This window comes from Pygocentrus nattereri, chromosome 5, assembly GCF_015220715.1.
Source record: "Pygocentrus nattereri isolate fPygNat1 chromosome 5, fPygNat1.pri, whole genome shotgun sequence".
Lineage (NCBI taxonomy): Eukaryota > Metazoa > Chordata > Actinopteri > Characiformes > Serrasalmidae > Pygocentrus > Pygocentrus nattereri.
In genome coordinates, this window is record NC_051215.1 from 46,084,176 (window position 1) to 46,106,444 (window position 22,269).

A 22,269-nucleotide genomic window follows, 5' to 3' on the forward strand; every position below is an offset into this window, starting at 1 on the left:
TGATGCCTTTAGCATCAGATGTTTAGAAAGAGATAAGGTGATAAGAACATGTCTTTACCTGAGAAAAGTGCAAAGGAAAAAGGGGGAGGAGGAAAAGTGACAAGAAGGAGTGCCAAAAATAAATGCAGCAGTGACAACAAAGGATTAAACACTTTCAGAGCGGCCCAGCAGCTCAACCGGGAGCCAGAGTGTGCATGTATTCCTCTCAGCAGGAGCAGCACCGCCTGCCTTGCTTATTCATTACGCTCACTAGCTTTAGCTTAACATTAAGGCTTACGCAATTATAAATGTTGGCCTTATGCCTCGTGAATAATTAGCCAAAGTTCAGACTGGTGCTGCGGACGTGCTCCTGAGCGGCTAGGCATAAATACCAGCGCACGAAACGAGACGGTGCCTAAGCCCTTTTTTCGGGATGTATCGCATTCATTTCGGTGTCACTTGAGAGGAGCATGACTTCCTCTGAATTCGATTCATCACGTTGGGATTTATTGAGACGCTGTTGACCTTCACAAACACGAAGCAGAGTTTACATGCTGTTAATTATGGCCACCTCTAAGGAGTTTAGGACACACAACCTTACAGGAGTGGCAGAATCTGAAGGAGCCGAGAGTGACGTGAACATGACTGACAGTGAACACACATCAAAAACTCTTTAGATCAAAACTGCTGTACCTGTAGTCTCTGATAACACTCACATTCACTTTTGTGCCGCCGTGGCTGTGAGTGAAGGCTTGTACTGCCTGACCGCCTGGTGCGCGTTGGAGTACACTTAGAAAAGATTAGAAAATTGTACGCAATAATGCAAAAATGCTTGCACACTTTAAATGCTCCCATTTAACTTCTTATTTCTGCACTTTGAATGAAATTCCTGTGGAATCTCTTGAGTATATAAATGGACATTTTAGTCGCCCATTCAGCTGGCAGGGTGCTCCGCATGACTATTGATGAATTCAAACCCATACTCAGGAATGCTGAAGCAGCCACATTAGGATTAGTTCACTCTCAGAGAGCAAGGCAAATGTGCATATAGGCCATTTTAGAGGTGATGTTTTTTTTAAGCCTTTCCATTTGCAGTGAGTTACAGTGACTCCTAAATGAGGTATTAAAGGGCCCATATTTTACATTTTGCTTAAGTAGTTTTATGTACCATAATGGTTCTAATTTCCAGTACATCTTCCAACCTCTCATTAGCCCTTAGAACAGCCTGAGAATAGAAGTGAATATTACATCTTGAAATTTGAAAAGATATTTGCATACTACATCAAATATGACACGTGTTTAAGGGATCCATATCCTATTTTCCATTTACAACATATATGTGGTTTTATGTATCAAAAACTGTAATAATTCATTTTCACATGGCAGTTTTCCAACCTCTCTTTATCCTTTAAATCAAACAGCCTGTTTTTTGTTACTGTTACTTTAAGAGGCATATGAAAATGAGCTCTATTCTGAATGGCTGCCCTGTATTGTGCCTTGTTTAAGAAGAAGTCTCCTTATACATTTTGTGTGAACAGATGGGCTAAGCACGAATAGGTGAGTTTATTATGTGACATCACAAAAACAATAGCCTGTAAACGTGCTGTTTTTTCAGTTTTCACACATTAACTGTATTGACTGGGGATTAAACATTGTGTTTTGACATGTTAACAGTAATTACATGCTACAAAGTGATGAAAATTTGGTTGTCCATAATACGGGGGCTTTAATACAGGACCATTTTTGGCTTAATGGCTTAATGCTGTGCATACATGAGGACCAATCAGGAGACACTACAGCAGCCTGTGTCTTATTTCATTGTTTAAAACATTTTTAGCAACATTTTTAATAGAAACTTACCTGTTTTTGGGGTGCTAACATGTCGTTTACATGAGGCAAGTCTGTTTCAATAAAAAAGCACTTGAATATTTTTAGTGAAATCTTTAGAGGACCAGACTCTGCAGATGACACTTCATTTACACGTTTTAAACCACAGCAGAGAACATGCTTGTGGTGTAAATTGTGTCAGCATAAAAAAAAAAATTCCACCAATTTCCTTTTAATGATTTAATCTCATGCCCATGACCCAGTGCTTGTAATTATTGGCGGTCACTAATGGACGGCCTTTGTTGTGGTGCTACATTGCTATCAGACTGTCTGGTCTGAGTAGTATAAAGGGTTGATTAGACAAAATGCAGCACAATGACAGCTCTTCTCTGCTGTTGCATCAAGGTCAAGTACAAGATTGTGAGGATTGTGCCATCAAATCAGAATGGATTTATTTATATTTATGTCTATTGGTTGTTGTGGGTGGCGAGGGGAGGAGGGGGGGGGGTTATCAAAATAAAGATGCATGTCGTAGAAGAACCACTTAAAAGAATCACTTATATCTAGACCATTCTACCAAATTAGTTAAAACTGTGGATAAAAATAAAAAGAATACAAAAAAACAACCTTGTATTCAGACTTTAGATATTTGCAAGGATTATGCTATGATCTACTTAAACCCAAGACATTCATTGAGATAGTAATAATCAAAAGATAGACATTATAAATGTCTATAAAATCATTTGTAGGGTGTTTTCTGTTTGGACGTGTCTGGATGTGTGAAAATAATACTTTGTTTTTTGTGTGTGTTTTTTTTTCTATGTTGTTTTTTTAAATGATCCTTTTTATTTCTTTTCGTCACATTGAAACATTTAGATTTATCAGGAGTTTAATGTATAAGCAACAACTTATTAAAAAGTGCTGGGCCACATTTTCATGTCATTGCCAAAACAAAAAGAGACTTAGTCCATAGTTGGAGCCTTATTTTAGCCACACCCTTCCATTTTAGAGCAGGACGTGAGACTGCGTCCTTGTCCCTCGTGGCCACATGGTGAGCATTACATTACATTCCACTGTTTTGAAGTAAATTTGTCCCAAAGTCTGAAAATCAGTATGTGATGCTAAAAACGGTCACTGCTGAAACATTTTCTGCAATTAAGTCAATGTTTTTGTGTTTTGATTAAAAATATAATGATTTTATGTGTGTACAGCTATCAAAATGAGCTAAAAATGTCACAACTGAAACACACACACACATTTTCTAAGCAACTTCTCCCTCAGGGTCGCCGGAGGGGGTTTTCTGGAGTCTATCCCAGCGGTCATTGGGCGGAAGGCAGGGACAGTTTGCCAGTCCATTTCAGGGCACAACTAAAAGTCACTACTAAAACATTTGATAAAGTTTTGGAGGTGATATGATTATTTTGTTAGTGATAAAATGTAATGTTCAATCATTAATTCTAATAGAATAAACATAATTTACATGATCGTTCAAAGCAAAACTGAGGAGCCTTTTTTAAGTTTAAAGAACGTCCACACAATGTAATTAAAAGGTTTATCCCTAGAACCATGTATCGAAGCCAAGAACCATTTAAGAACCTCTGTTTTTAAGCGTGCACCAGCGACATTTTCATGCAAATAAGTTGGACAGACCTCTTATTAAGTGATAAGGTATTTATTGTTGCGGCTGTCGGTGACACTGTATTAATCTGTGCTGGGGTCAACTGCTAACCTCGCTCTCTCAGACATGGCAAATGAAACAATTGTCCCTGCACACAATCAATATTTTGTGTTGGACATGATTCAGCTGTGTCACTCCCCTCGCGCTCGGAGTATATTTATAAGGGAAATCCTTTCGCAGCGTAATTAAACATTGATTTTTCAACCGTAAACAATTAGAGTGCTGTTTGGAGAGGGCATCTGTCCTGATGTGTGTGAGTTTTCTCCAGTGAGATTAAGCCTGTGTGTTTTTGTGTTTTCAGGGCTATGATGATGGATATGACGGGGAATATGATGACCAGAGTTACGAAGCTTACGACGACAGCTACAACAGCCAGTCTAAAAGGTACTCTGGCTCAATAAGAGTGCCTCAGAAAGGCACTCTTCTTTACTGAGTCAGTCTGCTTTGTCCATATTCCACAGCAGCTTTACTACAGTATTCTACAGCTCAAGTGCTTTATGCTTCACATGTAAGTCAACTTGATATATGGATCATTCTACCCAATTGGTTTAAAGCCAGTGTTAAAAACCCATTTCGGCCTTTTAACTGACTTAGACTTTCGACTCGAGTCCTTATGTTTTGAGTTACCCTGTAGCTTGATGTTTATTTTACTAAAACAGAGTGAACATTCCATTTTGAAAATACCAAAACAATCATAACAGCACCGAAACATTATCAGATGTTGCTGAAGTGACTGTTTATGCATTGACGAGTTGAGCTAATTTTGAGCATAACTCAAAAATGCATGACTAGCAGAAGAATGAACAGTTGTACACACATAAAATCAAAGTATTTTTCATTGAAACACAAAACAGTTTAATTGCTTAACTGCTGATGTGTTACAGTACTGACAATTCTCATGTTACACACTGATGTAATGATTGTAATTGTAGAACTATGAAGTGCACCTATAGAGTAAGTGGAGCTGATAAAATGGACAATGAGCATAGAAACAAGGAGGTGGTCAGAATGTTGATTGGTGTAGATCACAACATAATTCTTGCAAATATTTAAAGTCTGAAGTTTTTTTTTATTATTTTTTAATGTGGGTCAGCAATTTGAATAAATTCGATGGAATGGTCCATATATCTGATGATGTACATGTTCACAAGCAGATGAAATTCTCCCATAATCTGACAAAAGTGCTGAATTTTGTTCATAATTTCCATTTGAATAAAATATATTACATCATATACTACATTAACGCACTTTTATCTTTTAGTTAATTACTTTTTGGCAATAAATGTGTTGAGGTCGTATATTTTATTTATCCACAAATGATGAGAACATTTGGCTTAAGTAAATTCAGTGCCTGTTGGGTGTGCATGCACTTTCCATTTTCTGAAATATTATTTTCTTTTATTGCAGTGTTTCAGAATATTACGAATATGGACATGGGACCAATGATGATAACTACAACGATTACGGTAAAGACCTATTTCTTTTGTTGTGTAATGAGTTAAGAAAGCCAAGGGAGGAATGCGTGTCTTCCTCTGTAATTAGATTTTGAAATAGTCAAAGAAATGCACATGTGTGTTATTTACAAGAAACAACAGCCATGCTACTTAATGTGCAGAGGGAGTTAAAAACAATGTTAGGTATTAAAGTATAAGCATTAAAGCTCTGCTTAAGGATTGCTGCATGTATGCCCGTTTTTTAGTAATAATAAAGGCATTTAAACTGTAGCCCATTCTTGAAAGTGCAGCATTTCCATTTACCATGTTCTCTGCTCATAAGGTCAGAGCGAACCCTGGGGCAGTGTTAGCTATTAGTTTTTGAGGCATTAAGAAACAATAACACGATCAATCTGTCAATGTAGGCTGGGCAATGACGGACATTTATCACTGGAGCTTTGTTTTCTTTTTGCTGTTTCTCAGTAGAACCCTTGGCACGTCTCTTGTTTAATTTGTAACACTGCTATTAATACAGAAAAACCAAACACCCAGATGGATATTGTAACACCCACAAGTCGTTTAGGGAGCTTTCCTGCCCCCTACACATGTAAAAGCCCAGCTCAGTGAAACACACTGCACAGTGGGTTATCTGAGGCAGCATGAGTCATCTTTAGTGGACTCAAACTTTTTGTTTTAGCTTGCTGTGTCAACCTTGGTGAATGGCACACCATATACAGCTGCATGCTGTTGACCCTCCATCTAATACATTTAATATATTTTGAGGTATTGTCAGTAATATGTTCAGAGACCCTGGCTGTCACCTTTAACTCAGTGCAATCTGCACTTAGAGTAGTTAGAAGATTTGAATGTACAGTCAATCAGCTTAATAGGGGTATAATCATATACTCTGATGCACTATTCTCCATGCATTATATTCTCCGCATTGTCACAGTTTTGCATTGCACATTGTCATAATGCACTGTTACACCCCTAGAACTGGAGCTTTCTATGTGCTACAGTGTTTAGCACAAGCACCGTGCTGCCCTTATTGTTGGACGTATTCTGAGTTTCGCCTTGTGATAGGGCACACAGAATGCAGTTCACATATCCAGCGGCTAATTATTGATGTCTTCTTCTGAGTAAAAACTAAAAAGCAACTGAAGTGTGAAGTTTAGTCCTATTCAAACATTTGCTTGCTTAAAATCGTAGTTTCTAAAAGGAATTAGGAATGCCCCTTTCTTACAGGATTAGTAGTGTTCGTGTCCATAGCTAGCAAGCATACACTCAGAAATGGCTCGTTGCGCTTGTCAGGTACATGTGGCCCTTCTCCTGTCATTTCCCACGGTAGCGTTAAATTGCTCGCAGCAGAAAGATAAGGAAAAAAAACACCTCCTGTTTCTGCCAGTGGTCAAACTGTCAGGGCGCTATGCTCTGCGGTAGCCATCGCACCTTGCTGGGTTGCTCCAGGGGTGGCTTTAAGATGCACTTGAAATTGGGGAGTGGAGCCAGGACAGGGCTGGAGGCCTCGCTGCCCACTGAGAGAGGGACTGTGGCCTTTCAGACGCTGCTCTGCCTTTTGAACGGCTGCCCTCAACGGCTTACGTCTGAAACCAGAAATCCAGCTGCTCTTGGCAGGAGCTCTGCTGTTCCCCACTGAAGCCACTTTCACACTGCGTGCCTGCTTGCCCATTCCCTTTCCAGCACGGCAAAAAATGTGCACAGTGCGGATGGCACAAAAAAACAAAAAAATACAAGAGAGCAATGATTTGATTTTATGCCCCATAAACATTCTGTGACATGGAACTGAAATCTCAGCCATGCCGTGAGAGCCGCACTTGTAATGTCATTTGAATGGTAACGAGGTGCTCTGGTCAGGGCCAGCTTTGCAGCTGTGAGGGGACAAACAATCCAATTTCATCTACTGTAGCGAATAGCTTTGGTTGCTTTATTCATATTGAGTAGATTGAATATTAAGGTTTCTGTTTCTTGAACCAGTGCCAGTAATGCTGCTCTCCAGTCTTCTCCGGAATCCCACTGCCAAGCTGCAATAGAAACATCAAGTTAGCTGCAAAGAACGTTAGGGTTCCTTGCCCTGAAGGTGGGCTGATTGTTTTGTGGATGGCCCACTGAGCACGCTCATGGAGCCTAATGGAGCATCGATTCCCAGCACCTACTGTATTTATATGACAGCTGGGTCATAGAGCAAGCTCAGCCAGGAATTCATGCCTCATCTGCTCAGCTGCTGCTAACTGATAATTAGGGCACTGTGACATTGCATATTCTTCAGATGTGCAATGTGGATAGAGCTGAACTTCACTCTCATGTTTGCTGTTCGCCTGGTCACCCAGCAATGTTCTTGATTCTTCCCCAGGTTTAATATTGATATTGCTATATTATGTCCATGCTGAGTCAGAGAAGAAGCCTCAATCTAATCTTTTTGAAACATACCCATAGCTGCCCCAGGAAGTATGCCCGAGATTTAGGACCACCCCATTTCCCAAACTGCTAAGAGCACAGTAGAGGACAATGTACTTGAAACAAGCAGGAAATTTTACTTCATTTTATTGAGTTTAGATTTACAAGGAATATAAACATTAACCCCTTAAATGACCAGGATAAAAGGTTTTAATATAACCAAAAATAACCCAGCCAGTGTGTATCGCAGTCCATGTAGTTACTGAATAATTAACCTGAGATTAGTTGAGAAGCCTTTCTGTAAATGTTCCAGCATGACTGGGAGGATTACTTGAGGAATGTATTTTCTGAATTAAAAATTAAACCTATAACCCAATTCAAAGGATTAATGTAATCATTACTTTTGCCTTACTTTTGGATAACTTGTCTCTGTGGGTTACAAGTTCAGAAACCAATGCATCTCCTTAGGAGAAATTTGATTTTAATAGGAAAATGAAAAAAATTGGTACACTAAGGCTAAAGCACTGAGACTAAAACACAGGGAAGGAAGTAATCACCCTATAATGATTCAGTTCAACAATGATGCAAATGCAAGTGATGTTACAAACTACGTTTTGCCTTATTTAAAAAAAAATGCTGCTTACTGTACCAAAGTCAAAAGATCAGCATGGTAGATATCTTATTAACTTTAGCAGGCTACCAGTTGTGTTCTGTCTGTCCAGTACTGGTTGGGTTCATATTGGTTTGTCGTTTACTTCAGTGTTTACCAATTGTGATGTGATTGGTAGACGCTCCTTTAGCAGTTTCAGTGGTCTACAGAGGTCAGGGAGTTGAAAAGCTTTAAAAAGGCGAGATTAGCATGAATACTAAGCAGGAGCCGAATGTCTTAGTGTCAAATAATTATAGTTTACACATACTAGCCCATATTAGACTTGGCTTTCTCTTCATATTTCAGAGCTATTAGTAAATGCTAACTCACTTCAGGTTTAGAAGAGAATCTGGTAATTTACCGATAGCAAATGTTTGATCTCTTGCCAGTCAAACAGTAGAATTTTATGAGGCAACTGAAGAGAATGAAAGATTTTACTTCCAGATCAGTTCCATGCTATAAAATCTGGCAGTGAAGAAATGCCAGATTCACATATCTGAGTGAGAACTTTGTAGATCGGCTGAATGAAAGGTCGACACAGCCCCCCACCCCCCCAAAAAAAGTCAACAAAAGTCAAATTATTGTCATTCAGAATGGCATTTCTGGCAAATGCAGCAACTTGTCATGCATGCTAATCCTGCTATTAGTCTCTATTTTTTATCGTGTGCCTGCTGGAAATACAATGAAATACTGTTAGGTTTTTTTTTAATCCTTATTACGTAACGCCTCCCCATGTATTACTTTATTACTCAGCCCTGTGTGCAGTCTCTTAACACATGCAGAAAAGACAACAGCAATAAGCAAGAACACAACTTTAAATCAACCAAAGAATTTCAGTAATACAAGACCGCATATTAAACAACACAGAGCACAGTCCAAACTGTTAAAATAATTGACCAGAATCTGCAAGACAGCCAAGATTTTGAATGAGCTATCATGATATGAGTCTATTTTAGGTGTCTTTTTTTAGATGTTCATGTTTAAAAATGTTCATGGGTAAATACTGCATGGGTAAACAAATGCATTGTCTGTTTAGTTCCTTCAGACTTTCACTGCTTATAATGTCTTCTGGTCGTTTTACCTGTAGCAGAAGAGGAGTGGACTCAGCCTCGGCCAAGCCGCAAAGCTCCGACAGCAAGACTTACACGAGGGGGATACAGAGAACACCCCTATGGTAGATATTAAAGGTGCTCTAAATCGGTGACCTCCCCTTACCGGCAACCTGACTTAATAATCTAACAAAAGTCCAAATCTAACCTCCCCTAATTAAGGAGCAAGAAAGTGCTTACAGCATATGGTCCCTTCTCTTGTTTTGATAACATGACTTATTTATAGAACACATCTAAGAAACACAATCTAGATCTGGCAAGGATCCTGCATAAACGAAACACTTTCATTGGAATGCTACTTCTCTTAGATGTTTTTTTTTTTTTTTGTTTGCTCCCCGGAATCTAAAGCATGGAGTTGCCTACGAAGTGATGCTTTCTTGTTCTTGGCTACCATTTCACCAAGTCAAAAATTGCTACCCTTGAGTAAGAGACACCCATATTGTACATAACATCTTTCTTAATATTTCTTGATTTGATGACAGTAAATAATGAGTTTGTATATTTGATTTTGATATCAGTATTGGGATTGAAAGCAATCAGATATGTATGTAGCTACCTACAAGTGCTCTGCTTTGTGTGTAGCCTGTATTTGTACATAAATATGTAATAAAAAGAACATAAAGCACCTTGTGTAAGCTTCTCTAAATAGGTGACCATAATTGTTAAATTTTTGTTGCCATAATTTGTTAATAGAGCTGACATCATTTTTGTAAAATTAGATAAGTACATACATGTTTTTAGTAATAAATGCCTGTTTTAGTTGAGAACACTGCTAATATGTTTGTTTTTTATATACATATATATATATACATACATATATACATATAAGTAACAAAGAAAGTTAACAAAAGGAACTTTAGAGAGGTTGTCGAGTCGTTTTGTGTAACAATAGATGAGCTGCATTAATACAGTTTCAACTTTGTTAAATAATTTTAACACGCACTAAATTGTTCATTGAATCTTGATTCGTCATTTAAATGTTTAAGGTGTTAATGGAAATCAACTGTTTAGATCAATAAATTGACTTTTTTAAACGTATTCTTTAAGCTTGACCTTATTAAACAAAAACTCTGACTTGTTTGCACTAGTGTGACTCCGTGCATGATATGGAGATTCAGGAGGTAAGAACAAACCCGTATTACAATAAGACTGTCTAAATGCCTTCAGCCATTGGTGTTAGCCAGTATACACAAAGTATGTGAATATGGCAGATATTCACAATGTTTCATCACTCATTCGAGTGAATGGGATACATTTAGATTGCTCTGTTTCTGCTACCTTTATTCTTCTTCCATTGAACATCAGGATTTGTGTTGTAATACCAATGCTTTTAAATATCAGCTACTGAAAGTCACTACTTTTTAGAGACCTGAACTTTCTTCTGTGACTGTTAGAGCTGAATGCCGACGCGTATAAAGAGACTGAAAGGATGACTAAACGTTAAGCAGGTAACCCTAATAATAACTCTAATGTTGCGAATGCCAGTCATAAATTAAGTTACTTACACTTAAAAAAGTAAACCTGCCCTGTCTAACCCCCCGAATAAATGCATCGGCCCCCTAAAGCCGCTAATTAAAGTTAACTAGTCACTTCGAAAATCACTCCCTAACGCAAAAATTAACATTGCATTCATTAAAAGAACTAAAACTGATGTTAATACCTGAGCAGTTAAACGAAGCTTTTTAACCAGAAACGGAAATGAAAGGAGATGGTTGCTCTCAAATCAGATTCTTCTCCGTGACAGCTTTTGTCCCACCCCACAAATTGGTTTACTTTTTTGATAGTGGCACAGGCTTTGTCATCCTGTTTTTTATCCCTTACATTCATCTTGCATGTGATTGGAAAATTTGTTTCGACTCTTTGTCTTATCCATTGTCTGTCATGTGTGGAACATACCGTCAGGGATGCAGTATCTGAGTCTTAAATAAGACTTCTTTTTTCAACAGGTGTCTCTGCATGAGCTGAGCTATGGAAGAAAAAATATGAAGTGGTAAGTAGGAAAAGCCGCCTCCGCACTGATGAGAACGGGCTGTGATTATACGCCGAAACGTTAAGCCTGTCATAGCCTGTATCATCTGTACAGTAGCTCTGCCATGTGACGAGTTTCAGTAAATTAAGGAGTCTGTGTCAGAACACGGCAAGTACCAAATACACAGTTTATTTAGTACGAGTGGTGTAGATTAAAGGGCATCATGGAGGTGAGTTTGAAGTAATATGTAAACACTGTTCAAGGTTTCCAAATGTCCAAATATGGAAAAACAGTTCTTTAAATTTGTCATGGTTACAATGTCCCGATCTTGAATGTATTCACATATGACTGCATTTTCAACCTACAGCACTTTAGCCTACCCATTCACATTGAAGTGATAGGGAGTGTTGTTACTGCAGACGATCAATAGTATAATTACGCTCGTATGCAAAAGTTTGAATACTACTAAAATGATTAAATGACTGATTTCTAAGTGGAAATAAGTGAACAGCCTCTACAGAGAACATTTCGGCTTCTTTTACTTTGTTTTTTTTTTTGGCTGTGTTTAAAATTTTGGGGGAAAAAAAAAAACATAAAAATGTGCCCTTTTAATGCAGGCCACATTTTATGTTTGACTTATTTCTAATACGTTAAATTCAGTAAATAAACAGCAAATTTCTATTAAAATATGCAGACGTGTCTTCGCTGTAGAGAATGTGCTAACCTATTTCCACTTAGAACATCAACAAAGCGTCATTTGACGAGGGGCGGTCAAAGGTTTGAGTACAACTCAACCTTCAAATCTTCCAAAGAATTTAAACGTCCAAAGGGTGAATTTTCTTATTTTCTGAAATCTCTGAGAATTTCAGTCTAAACCTAAAAGTTAGTTTACTTGATTTCTGCTTTTTTCAACAATACAAGGCAACCAATCAGGATGGAGGTAATTTACATAGCATTCAAAACAACAAAAAATGTTTGCAAAAGTACATAAAAATAGGAAACATGTAGAGCATGTACATTTAAATAACACATGGAGATATATAATTATGGGAGTGAAAACTGCTGCTTAAAATATTTGCGTTTAAAATATTTGCTGTCCAGTAGCAAACTGAATGTATTTTTTGGCAGCATATTTTACAGCTTACATGAAGGATTATGAGACATTTTTGGAGGGCTTTAGAGGCATATTTGGTAGAATTATCATGCATATGCCATTTTGGGTGCTGGCATGTATGAATCAAGGATTCAGTTGTGACATCAAACCTACATGGGTGTTTCAATAGGCTCAATCGTTCGTCAGTTAAAGCCTCAGTCAGGAACAACTAAAACTGAACACTGCAACACAATACGGAATATTAAACCCTTCAAAATGAGTGTGGTTAGCATCACTGTCATAAACACCACACTGGTTCAACTGGCATAGCTTAGTTGTTGTTTCAGCTACATTTTTCACAATGTCCACTATCAATGTGTATTTTACTGAAGGCCAGTGCATCTTTATTAGCTTGGAAAATGCTCATATTATCAGTTTCCTTTAGAGGCAAACATCATAAGCCATGATTCTCCCTTTTGAAGTTGTCAACAAGAAATAATTATATTCTTAAATGTCATTACAGCAAAAGCAATGATGTTTTAAAATAACTCGGCTCTGAAGAATTGCTGGACAGATTAGAGCAGCGTCTAGAGAAGGTTTACTGAAACAATGAAATCCTTCTACTACAACAACAGACACCTACAGACTGTAGACTTTCAGCACAAAGAGCATGGTGGTGGCAAGAAGGGATGATGGTATTGCACAAAAAGTAATGATAAATAAGCTCAAGGGCACCAAACAGTACAGATGTGTGGCAGAGTGAAGTGGAAATGGCAGGAATGAATGGCTAAATTAATAGCTAGGTACACGCATGTGAGAAGACGTCCCAGTACAGCGCAGAATAATAAAGCAATGGCATAATTGTTTTTTGTGTAATTTAAAAATGCCAACTTCCATTTGCATTATATGTGAGCTTCAATAGAAATTGTCCAAAGTTAGTTGAAAAAATGGCTTGTTGTTCTAACGCATGTTAGAACAAAACCTTGTATCTCCATTTTTGTTATTTTTTAATATTTTATAACGTTTAAAATGTTTACAATGTTTTATTTTTTTGTTTTTAATGTTTATAATTCGAAAATGCCAGCTGGCCTTTATATTGTGCCAAAATGTCTTGATAAATCGACAAATACAAATGGCCCAAAATGACCTCTAATAAAATCTTACCTTGCATTGAAAATTCCAGTGTCGTAGTTTCCAACCTGCTTATGATTGATTATGATTGATTATCGATTAATGATTGATTAGCTACAACATGGTGCAGGTTGGTAGCACAGCTAAACTGGACACTTTGAACTGAACTCTAAAGTCAGGTAGTGATTCTAAATAAACACTGTAACAGTACAGTGTGCATAGGTTTACCTATTTTTGAAAAATATATAGGGGGCAATATGGCAAAAATATAAATATTTTCATGATACATGATCACAATATTTTGTTCTTCTCTGGTTTGATACATTGGGCCAGCGCACATCAATAGGGCTACATTTAAAAATACTACAAAAAACTATAAATGCAATGATTTTTATTCCACATTTCACATAGTGTCCTGCACTAAATCAGTTAAACGAGAACATTTTTTCCTTCTCTTGTGAAGTTTTTGAGATACGTGGTTCTGTTCACAGCCTCGTATCTCGATTCTATTTCTTTTAAACAAAATAAAAATGTAACATAACCAGCTGCCCTTTATATTGTGTCAGAATTTTTTGACAATGGGACCAGCAGAAATGGTGCAGAACAATTTCTATTACAGTTACTTTTTTGGAGATACAAGATTTTGCTCCGAAAGCCACTCTGTACAAGTGCAGTGTGGAAGAAAGCATTGAAAACCAGAAGACGCGGTAAAGTTGTCACGTGGAGTGATGAGGTGAACGCCTACGCCGAGATAAGCGAGTTTTATTGAGGGCAAATCCAGAGTCGTGGTTGAAACAGCCCAGGGTCAATGAGCCAATACGGAGAGAACGAGATTCAGACATAACGAAATACACACAGGATCCAAATGCTACACTTCAAACAGAACAAGCGAAACATCCAAGACAAACAGCACATACATACAGCACGTCAAACAAAGACCAGGGCAAACACGGGGCTGACGAGGGACAGGTGGGAAACAGCTGGAAACAATCAGGGGTGGAGTAGCGAAACAAGGGGGCAGGACATCGAAGAATCGAAACAAAGAGGCACGTGGACGACCAGAAAGTAAACAGAAAAGCACATGGAGGAGTCGGAGGAGCCAATCGTGACAAAAGTGCACAGTGTGTCTACTGAGTCAGATACAGTTAGACACCAGTCAGCCAGTGTTTGCTGTTAAGAGTCCTGACAGCAGAAGATAGCCGACGAGCCGTAATTAGTGTCTAATATTCTACGCTCAAAGTTGCACTGTAATATGCGGTACGGGGAGCATATTCCAAACCATTTACCTCAATCTTTATCATATGATGCATAATTCAGTACATTTGTTGGACTGGCAGACAAGAGTTACTACAAGCTGAAGACAGCCATTCTGCACAGACTGTTCAGGAAGTTCAGATGGAGCTCTTCTGTGTACCTGCTGAATACTCACCAAAAACACAATCAATAACGTCAGATTATAAAACAATCAGTTCGCCCATTAATGAGAAACTGAGAGGGAGGGATGTGCTAATGATTGTGTTGTGACAACTCAATTAATAAACCATTTAACAGAGTAGCAGACATCTAGCATGGGGCTCGCTTGGAGGTAGAACCCTACTCCAAATGCTGCAGATTTGCAGGATTGGGCATACGCATTAATTACACACGTGACTGCAAGACCCAAGGGACCAGTGCATGATCTCAAGTGGAAAGGTGGCCTTCGGAAACATTGCTTCGAACGTTTTATTTAATTAACACTTCTTTTAATTATCCTGCAGGAGCTCTTCTCCCCAAGTGAGACACATCGTCTATAACAAGACAATGAGAAATGCTAACACTTGCACTCGCTTGAGGAGCATGTTTATTGTCTTTTTTTCTCTTTTTTTGTGGCTTCAACAGGGAGAACTTTGCTCAGACTAAAGATTGAAAGGAAAATAATAAGATATGAAACAGCGATGTGTTTCCTGTAGTTTGTATAGAGAATCGCCAGTTTTTTAACCGTTTGAGCTCTAAGCACAGTTAGTCCAGGCCAGCGTTTCACTGATTCTTTACAGCATTTCACTTAACATGTTAATGTCGATTTTACTCCATTTAAGCATTTGCCAGAGAAGAGCACGTTTTGTATTACCATAGGCAGTGTAAAGGGCATTAGATCAGAGCAGCAGAACAGAGCGAGAAAGGCTTCCTCAGGGGCAGAGAATATGTTATCGCGTACTGTAAGTATGATTTAAATATGAGCCAATAGAAGAGCTCAGCTTTTCTTTCCATTTCAATAAATGATAGAGTCGTAGAGCCACGGCTTATTTTAGGCCGTATGTATATCATGAGCTTCAAGCCACAAGGCAAGACATGCATGACCAGGTATGCATATGCATGCATTATGTATAAGGCTGAGATCACTGAGGCTGATCAGGATTGATGTTTAAAAGGTGACACAGCTTAACCAACTGCATCAGCCTTTAGCTGTTAGACATTTAGCCATTATTTATAATGCTATTACAGCAGTCCATCACAGGATAATACGGAGCACCCATCAAGTATATGAAGGCCAAACATGCATACAACTGTAATATTACTAGATCCAATTGTGACCTGTCCATGCTCCAGCCTCTAATGTTCAAGTGGCACATCTGTATACGCATTGGCCCGATCACTGGGAGATTATCCCAGGTGATGCCACAGCCATCCTTGGTTGTGAGTCCAAGGGAGCACTGTTGGCCTTGCTCTCTCTGGTGGGTGGGTAGGATGGTATGTTACCTGTCTGTTAGCTGATATAACAGTTAGTGATGGTGTTCTCCTGCATTGGTAGTGGAAAAAAAGGAAGCATGTGCTGGCATTCACCCTCCAAGAATTGGTAATATGTTATTTGAGGAGACCTAGCTAGCGGGTGGATTCGGACATTCGGACACAAAAACGGCAACGTATATTTAATATTCTGTTCCACCATTCAAAGTCTTATCAAATGACTTGAACACTAAACTAAACTTTTTGCTTTGAATCATCCTGTACCTTTATTATGTGTATTAAATGAAATGATTGAACGTTACATCACCAAAACAGCCAGAACACTACAAAAACTTTGCCAGATGTTTCGGTAGTGACTGTCTTGGTGGTGACAATTTTGGCTTTTTCAATTTTGAGCATTACTCAAAAACGGCAGTACATGACTAGCAAAAAAGTTTGCTTGATTGCAGAAAACGTTTTATCAGTGATAATTCTTAAGGTCTAAAACGCAGGGGTGTGGCTTAAATAAGGCTCTGCCTATACAATCTTTTTGTTTCAGTAGTGACATGAAAACGTGGGACAGCATTTTTTGAATAAATTCATGATAGATCAAGAAGTCTTTATTTTAAGAGAAACCAAAAAGATCTTTAAAAAAAAGGTGCATTATTTGTGTTTGGGAATTGGGGTTTGGGGAGAAACACGTCCCATTAGAAAACATCTTGCAAATATGTTTGTAAATATTTTGTTTTTTTAAATTAACAACATAACCTAAACAACATAATCCTTGTAATATCATTGTGTCTGTATGGTCTGAATACTTGTTTTGATAAGTAGCTTTTTACTATGGGCTGGCTATTTGGACTTATTTGGTAAATACTTTACATGTATGTATGTGTGAGTGGGTAACACATCACAATACTTGTTTTCATGGTGTATGTTACTTATCCTGGTATTTTATTTATCTGAGGTTAGAACACATCAGTAGTGCCCACGCACTAAATCCACAGCAGTCATTGTGCTCTAGATGTAATGAAGCACGCCATTGGTGCTCAGTGTTCTTTACGTTCTGATGATATTGTGATAACAATAACAGATCGACATATTGTCTGCCTTTAACAATATGTGCTCAAGAAACAAAACAAGAGTATGGTATAGGGGTATGTCTTAAGAGGTTAAATGAAGGTGAAGCATGGGCAGGTCAGTTTAAGAAATGTGGAGAAATTCAGAAGAAAAACATAAAAATAAATACAGGGCTTTGGGTTACATCACACATCTGTTATATATATTCTATTGAAAGTTCAGCTGTTTGTCTCAGTTACATTTATGGCATTTGGCTGACGCTCTTATCCAGAGCGACTTACAATTTGATCATTTTACATAGGAAGGCCAAGGTGGTGTTAGGAGTCTTGCCCAAGGACTCTTATTGGTATAGTGTAGGGTGTTTGCCCAGGTGGGGATTGAACCCCAGTCTACAGTGTAGGAGGCAGAGGTGTTAACCACTACACTATCCCAACCAGTTAAGTTAAAGTCTATTACTCTGGCACACAGCTAGTAGATCATTAATATTTTATGTGCAATGTGACGGAAGCTGTGTAGAATTACCTCGAATTTGCTTCAATTAATTTACTAAAAATTAAAGCAAGCGTTTCTGTTGTAATCAGAGCCGCACAGGTGGAAAGTCTGTCGTCGTGGCAGACTTACGCTGAGGCTGAAGCCTCATCACATTCATTGTTTGAAGAACATCTCATCTGTGTTTAGCACACACGACTGCTCACTGACCGCCACATGGCAGCAGAGAAGTGAAATTGTAGAGGCTTAAGCATTAGAGGGTAGTCTACCATTCCTACAGACAGTTCACTAACCTCATGTTTCTCAACCGTGTTGAAGATTAATGAAGTATTTTTCTTTTCTACATTTCACAAGTTCAGAAAAAACATAACACACTGCCTCCAAATTCAGCTATTCGCTCCACATTCAATCATATTTGTTGTTCTGTGGCAGGAGTAAATGCATTTATAATGACAAGGGCTGATTAATTCTTGATATATTCATCTAAAGAGAGACTCTGTAATGCACAAACAGAAAAATCCAATTTACTGTCACATAATAGTGGCATTTCCATCATGTCAGGGGAAAAAATGCTGTTTACGATGACAGAGTTGGCCGTCATTTGGAGGAGGATAGGGAGCGATTTGAATAAAAGCTTTTTTCACAGTGCAGAGAAGAGCCCGGAACTCTTCCTGCGCAGCACAAAGGCAGGAGGACATTACCCTTCTCTCACTCCACTCACTTGTGGCCTGTGCTCCAGCTTTTCATGCAGACTTCTTCATTGAATGAACCAGAATTGCTTGTGTTATACAGGCATCTGCTTCAGTAATTCGGCACAATCCTACCACCAATGAAATTACCAATCATGTAGTCATGGGCTGGAGATTAGGGATCTGGCCCTGTGACCGGAAGGTTGCCGGTTCGAGCCCCAGGGCCAGTCCATGACTGAGGTGTCCTTGAGCAAGACACCTAACCCCCAACTGCTCCCCGGGCGCCGTGGATAGGGCTGCCCACCGCTCCGGGCAAGTGTGCTCACTGCGCCCTAGTGTGTGTGTTCACTAGTGTGTATGTGGTGTTTCACTTCACGGATTGGTTAAATGCAGAGGTGGAATTTCCCCGGTTGTGGGATCAAAAAAGTATCACTTATCACTTATGTAGACTACATGGAATACTACAAATAGACAAAACCATCAAAACGCACATTTTCGGCCTAACCGGCAACGACCTGTGAAGCTTAGAAAGCCATATTTATTTTCAAGCACTCTATTGTTTATTGAGTTATTTGAGTTGTATTAGCAGTGAATGAGCCTACAACAAACAAAGTATTAAGTGGTAAAATGCTAGATTTTGTTAAATCTCATTGTATAGTCTTAATATCAACGACTAAAATATGTCAACTCTACACTTTTTTCTACTCCAGTTGAGCTCAAAACAAAAATACTATACTTCCAAAACATTACACACCAGTGAGCGCTCAGCAGCTTGGGCTCGTAAATGTGGCATTGCTGATTTGATAATTGAATTCAGATGGTTTTGAACGCAGCGTGATAACAAACACACAATTAAAGGTTAAGGACTTAAAGCACGTACCTTTCAGGAGTGCAAACAGATGTATTACCGTTACCTGCTATATTCAGACATTTATAGTTCTGAAGTGTGAATGACGCTGATTCTCTTGTACCTGTCACCCTCAGCTCATTAGTCTGAGGTAATTATCCTCCTGTCCTATCAAGTGGAGGTTTCCACACTGAAGGCCAGGCTAAAGGTGTTTACAAGGCTGGGCCGCGGAAAAGGTTCTCCGGCTCCTGCTTAGCGAACCCTCACTATCTCCAATCGATGCTGATAACAAACAGAAACGAACCTATGTTGTACCTCCATTGTTCAGCCCTGATCACAGATTAGTGTGGCTGATGTAGTGGTTTGAAAATAAAGCCACAGAAGTCAATGTAATTAATCTAGTGGAGCATTTAAAACAAGAAATTGAATTGACTGTTTCATTACATTTAGGCTTTGTTAGGTGAAGGGGAAAAGAAGGCCGATTTCTCTGTTGAGGGATTCTGAAGTAATCAGTTGAAATCCTAAATCTAATCAACAACCTTAGCAATTACTGTTTTTAAGAGAAAACACTAAACTTCTAAATTGAGCACTTGTTTTGTCTTGTCCTAAACAGCCAATAGAAGAGAAGTAGTGCTTCATTTGTAGAAGTAGTACTTCAGACACAACATGGATCAAGTGCTTCTGTATGATGGTACACTGGGAAAAAAGTGATGCTCCTATCAAATCAGTGTTTGATATCTGCATTAAGAATATAGTGCACATTTTTGACTTTCATTTTGCTCATTTAGGTAATAATTTTGTTAATCTCTGTGGATAGGAAAGACAGTATCGACAAATGCAATTGAGATACATTTTCATATTCACTTTGCTTCAGCATACCTCGCTTCCTTCCCTCAGGCCTGCTCTTAGTCAGAAACATTATCAGATAGCAAACAGTTGCATCAGGCATTCGAAAAACTCAAGGCCGCCCACGACTGGTGTTTCTAAGAGCTGGTTATCTCTTTTTAGCTGCCCGTTTAAATGCTCTGTTTGTCTAACATGTGCAGCGTCTCTCTGTTGCAGACTGGTTGCAGCGAGTACATGGAGCAGGCTGATAAAGCCGCCCACCCAGAGCTGAGCAGCTTCCTCTCGTCTGCTAGAGGTGCCTAGCAGCTCCACTCAGTCACAGCCTGCTGCAGGCCTGGTGAGTATCTGAAGACATGAGAAACACTTCACTTAAAGCTTCTGGATTCCAGTTCCAGAGGATTGTGGAAGTGCCCAGGGTTATGGATTATGTATGAGTAACATCTGTTCCACACATTGTAGTGTTCTAGACTAAAGAGACTCATTGACTAACATGTTTTAACACACTATCCTTGCCATATGCCAGAAAAAAATAAAGCTAGTTGATTAGAGCTTTAATGAGATGTTGGTTCATATCTGTATTCAAAATAAAAATAATCTCTAAAGGGGTGCTAGTTTTTTTTGGGGGGGATGAACCAGATATGCATGTTTCATAATTAGGTAATTTGCGTATATACAATGTCTTAATGTAGATTACAAGTGTACTGCAGCTCAATGACAAGATAAATTAATAAAGCAATACATTTTAAATAGGCTTTCATGTTGATCAGGCAGCTGTAAAAATGCCCGTCCTCCATTAATGTATTGTGAGGAATTTTGAAAACAAGAGTGATGCATAGTCTACATCAATGTGGGCTTTGTCACACTAAAGACACATAGAAAACACCCAAAAGCAGCCCTTTGAACATCGAAATGAAAAAAAAGGGTACATACATGGGTTTGCACAAATGAGCACTGCAAGTGCACCAACTGGGGCAGGGCTTCACTAACAATAACAACACGGAGCACAACCATGTCTGTTAGCCTTTTTTAGTATGAGGGAAATTTAAATAGGACTACTAGAACTGAGGGAGCTCTGAGTTCACTCTTTCCCTCCATATGTATGACTGTCAGACTGTAAAAACTAGACATAGCAGATTAATATTGGATTAAAAGTCATGGATCTTGTCCATAATCACTTAAATTACAGAACCACCACAGGTAAACTTTTACCAGCTCCAGCTGGGCTTTACAATTCAGAGAGTCTGTATCTTTTTATGTCAAAAGTTTCACTGAATCTCAATTAATATCTGCTTTCGTGAGTCAGTTTTTCATCTACAGTTGTAATGCAAAGATCTTTCTCCTGTGGCTTGAACCATGTGCGAATCATGCCTCCTTCTGAGCCGCTTTAAATGTGAGAGTCATCCTTCTGAAGGCTGTCTGCTGTTCTTTATCCACTCTGAGTGTGGAGCCCAATCCTGCAGGCCATGTTTGCTTAGCATCTGTTTATTCGGAGTTGCAGATTCAGATGATTAGTATTGCTGGGGTAAAAACGGATGCCTCTGTCATTCACGTTGCGTTTGCCAGAAGCTTCTCTCATCGCCATTCTCACAGCAAGCATGTGGCTCTGTGCGCCAGGGGCCACGCGTTTTGAGCGCTTAGTGCATGTGTGCGAATGGAGGGCAGAGGGGAGGAGAAAGGAGCAAAGCTGTTTATGCTCCACTCCAGAATACAGACCTACGGTGACTCAGCTTTCAGCCTTAACCTTCAACCACAACAGCTTTAATCACCAAACGCTTTAGTCCCCTCAATTTATGGGGATTCATGGTCAGATGATCTTGATGATAGCCATTTTGAAATAACCCAGATGACTCACTATCTTGTTTTTTTTTTTTCGGTCATATTAAAACCAAAAGCCATAAGGGCTTGTGCTCGTCATGCTCAATAAGCTTAGATCTACTATGTGCACTGTTAATTCCCTTACACACGCATTTATTCACGATCTGCTTCAAAAGCAGGCCTAAACGATAAGGATTACAGTGTTCATTTCCAAAGCCCTTATTCAGTTCTCAGTTAGAGTAGCTAAAGCTGTTCACTGATCCACCGAACACAGACGACAGTGTGTTATGATTGAAGAGTCAATTAATGCAACCTGACTGAGAATTCAAATGTCTGACAGTGATACAGTGACACCATCTGCTCACTGGAGAGCACTGGCTCAATCCCCTTTATTGATACAATGGTAACACAGCACACTTGGCAAAGTAATTTGAGGGATTTGTTCTGGAAAACGAAGATAATTGCAGCACTGTAGAAACTGACTGTAGCTTGACAAGTTAACAGCGCTTTCTTGAAA

The 22,269-nt window shown here is 38.9% G+C and overlaps 1 protein-coding gene across 10 annotated transcripts in view; it reads left to right on the forward strand.

Moving 5' to 3' along the window:
- Positions 1-22,269, forward strand: part of khdrbs2 (KH domain containing, RNA binding, signal transduction associated 2) — a 101,904-nt gene that overhangs the window by 74,479 nt on the left and 5,156 nt on the right. For 5 of the 10 annotated variants that reach the window (XM_037538807.1, XM_017724569.2, XM_017724568.2 and 2 more), the window contains exons 7-11: positions 3,786-3,868; positions 4,892-4,950; positions 9,069-9,155; positions 11,037-11,080; positions 20,154-20,274. In XM_037538807.1, the coding sequence (XP_037394704.1) occupies positions 3,786-3,868; positions 4,892-4,950; positions 9,069-9,155; positions 11,037-11,050 (243 nt within the window). In that variant the 3' untranslated portion in view covers positions 11,051-11,080; positions 20,154-20,274. Of the gene's footprint in view, positions 1-3,785; positions 3,869-4,891; positions 4,951-9,068; positions 10,539-11,036; positions 11,081-20,153; positions 20,275-22,269 lie in introns of all 10 variants that reach the window. The other 5 variants (XM_017724574.2, XM_037538809.1, XM_017724573.2 and 2 more) reach the window with 5 other exon arrangements.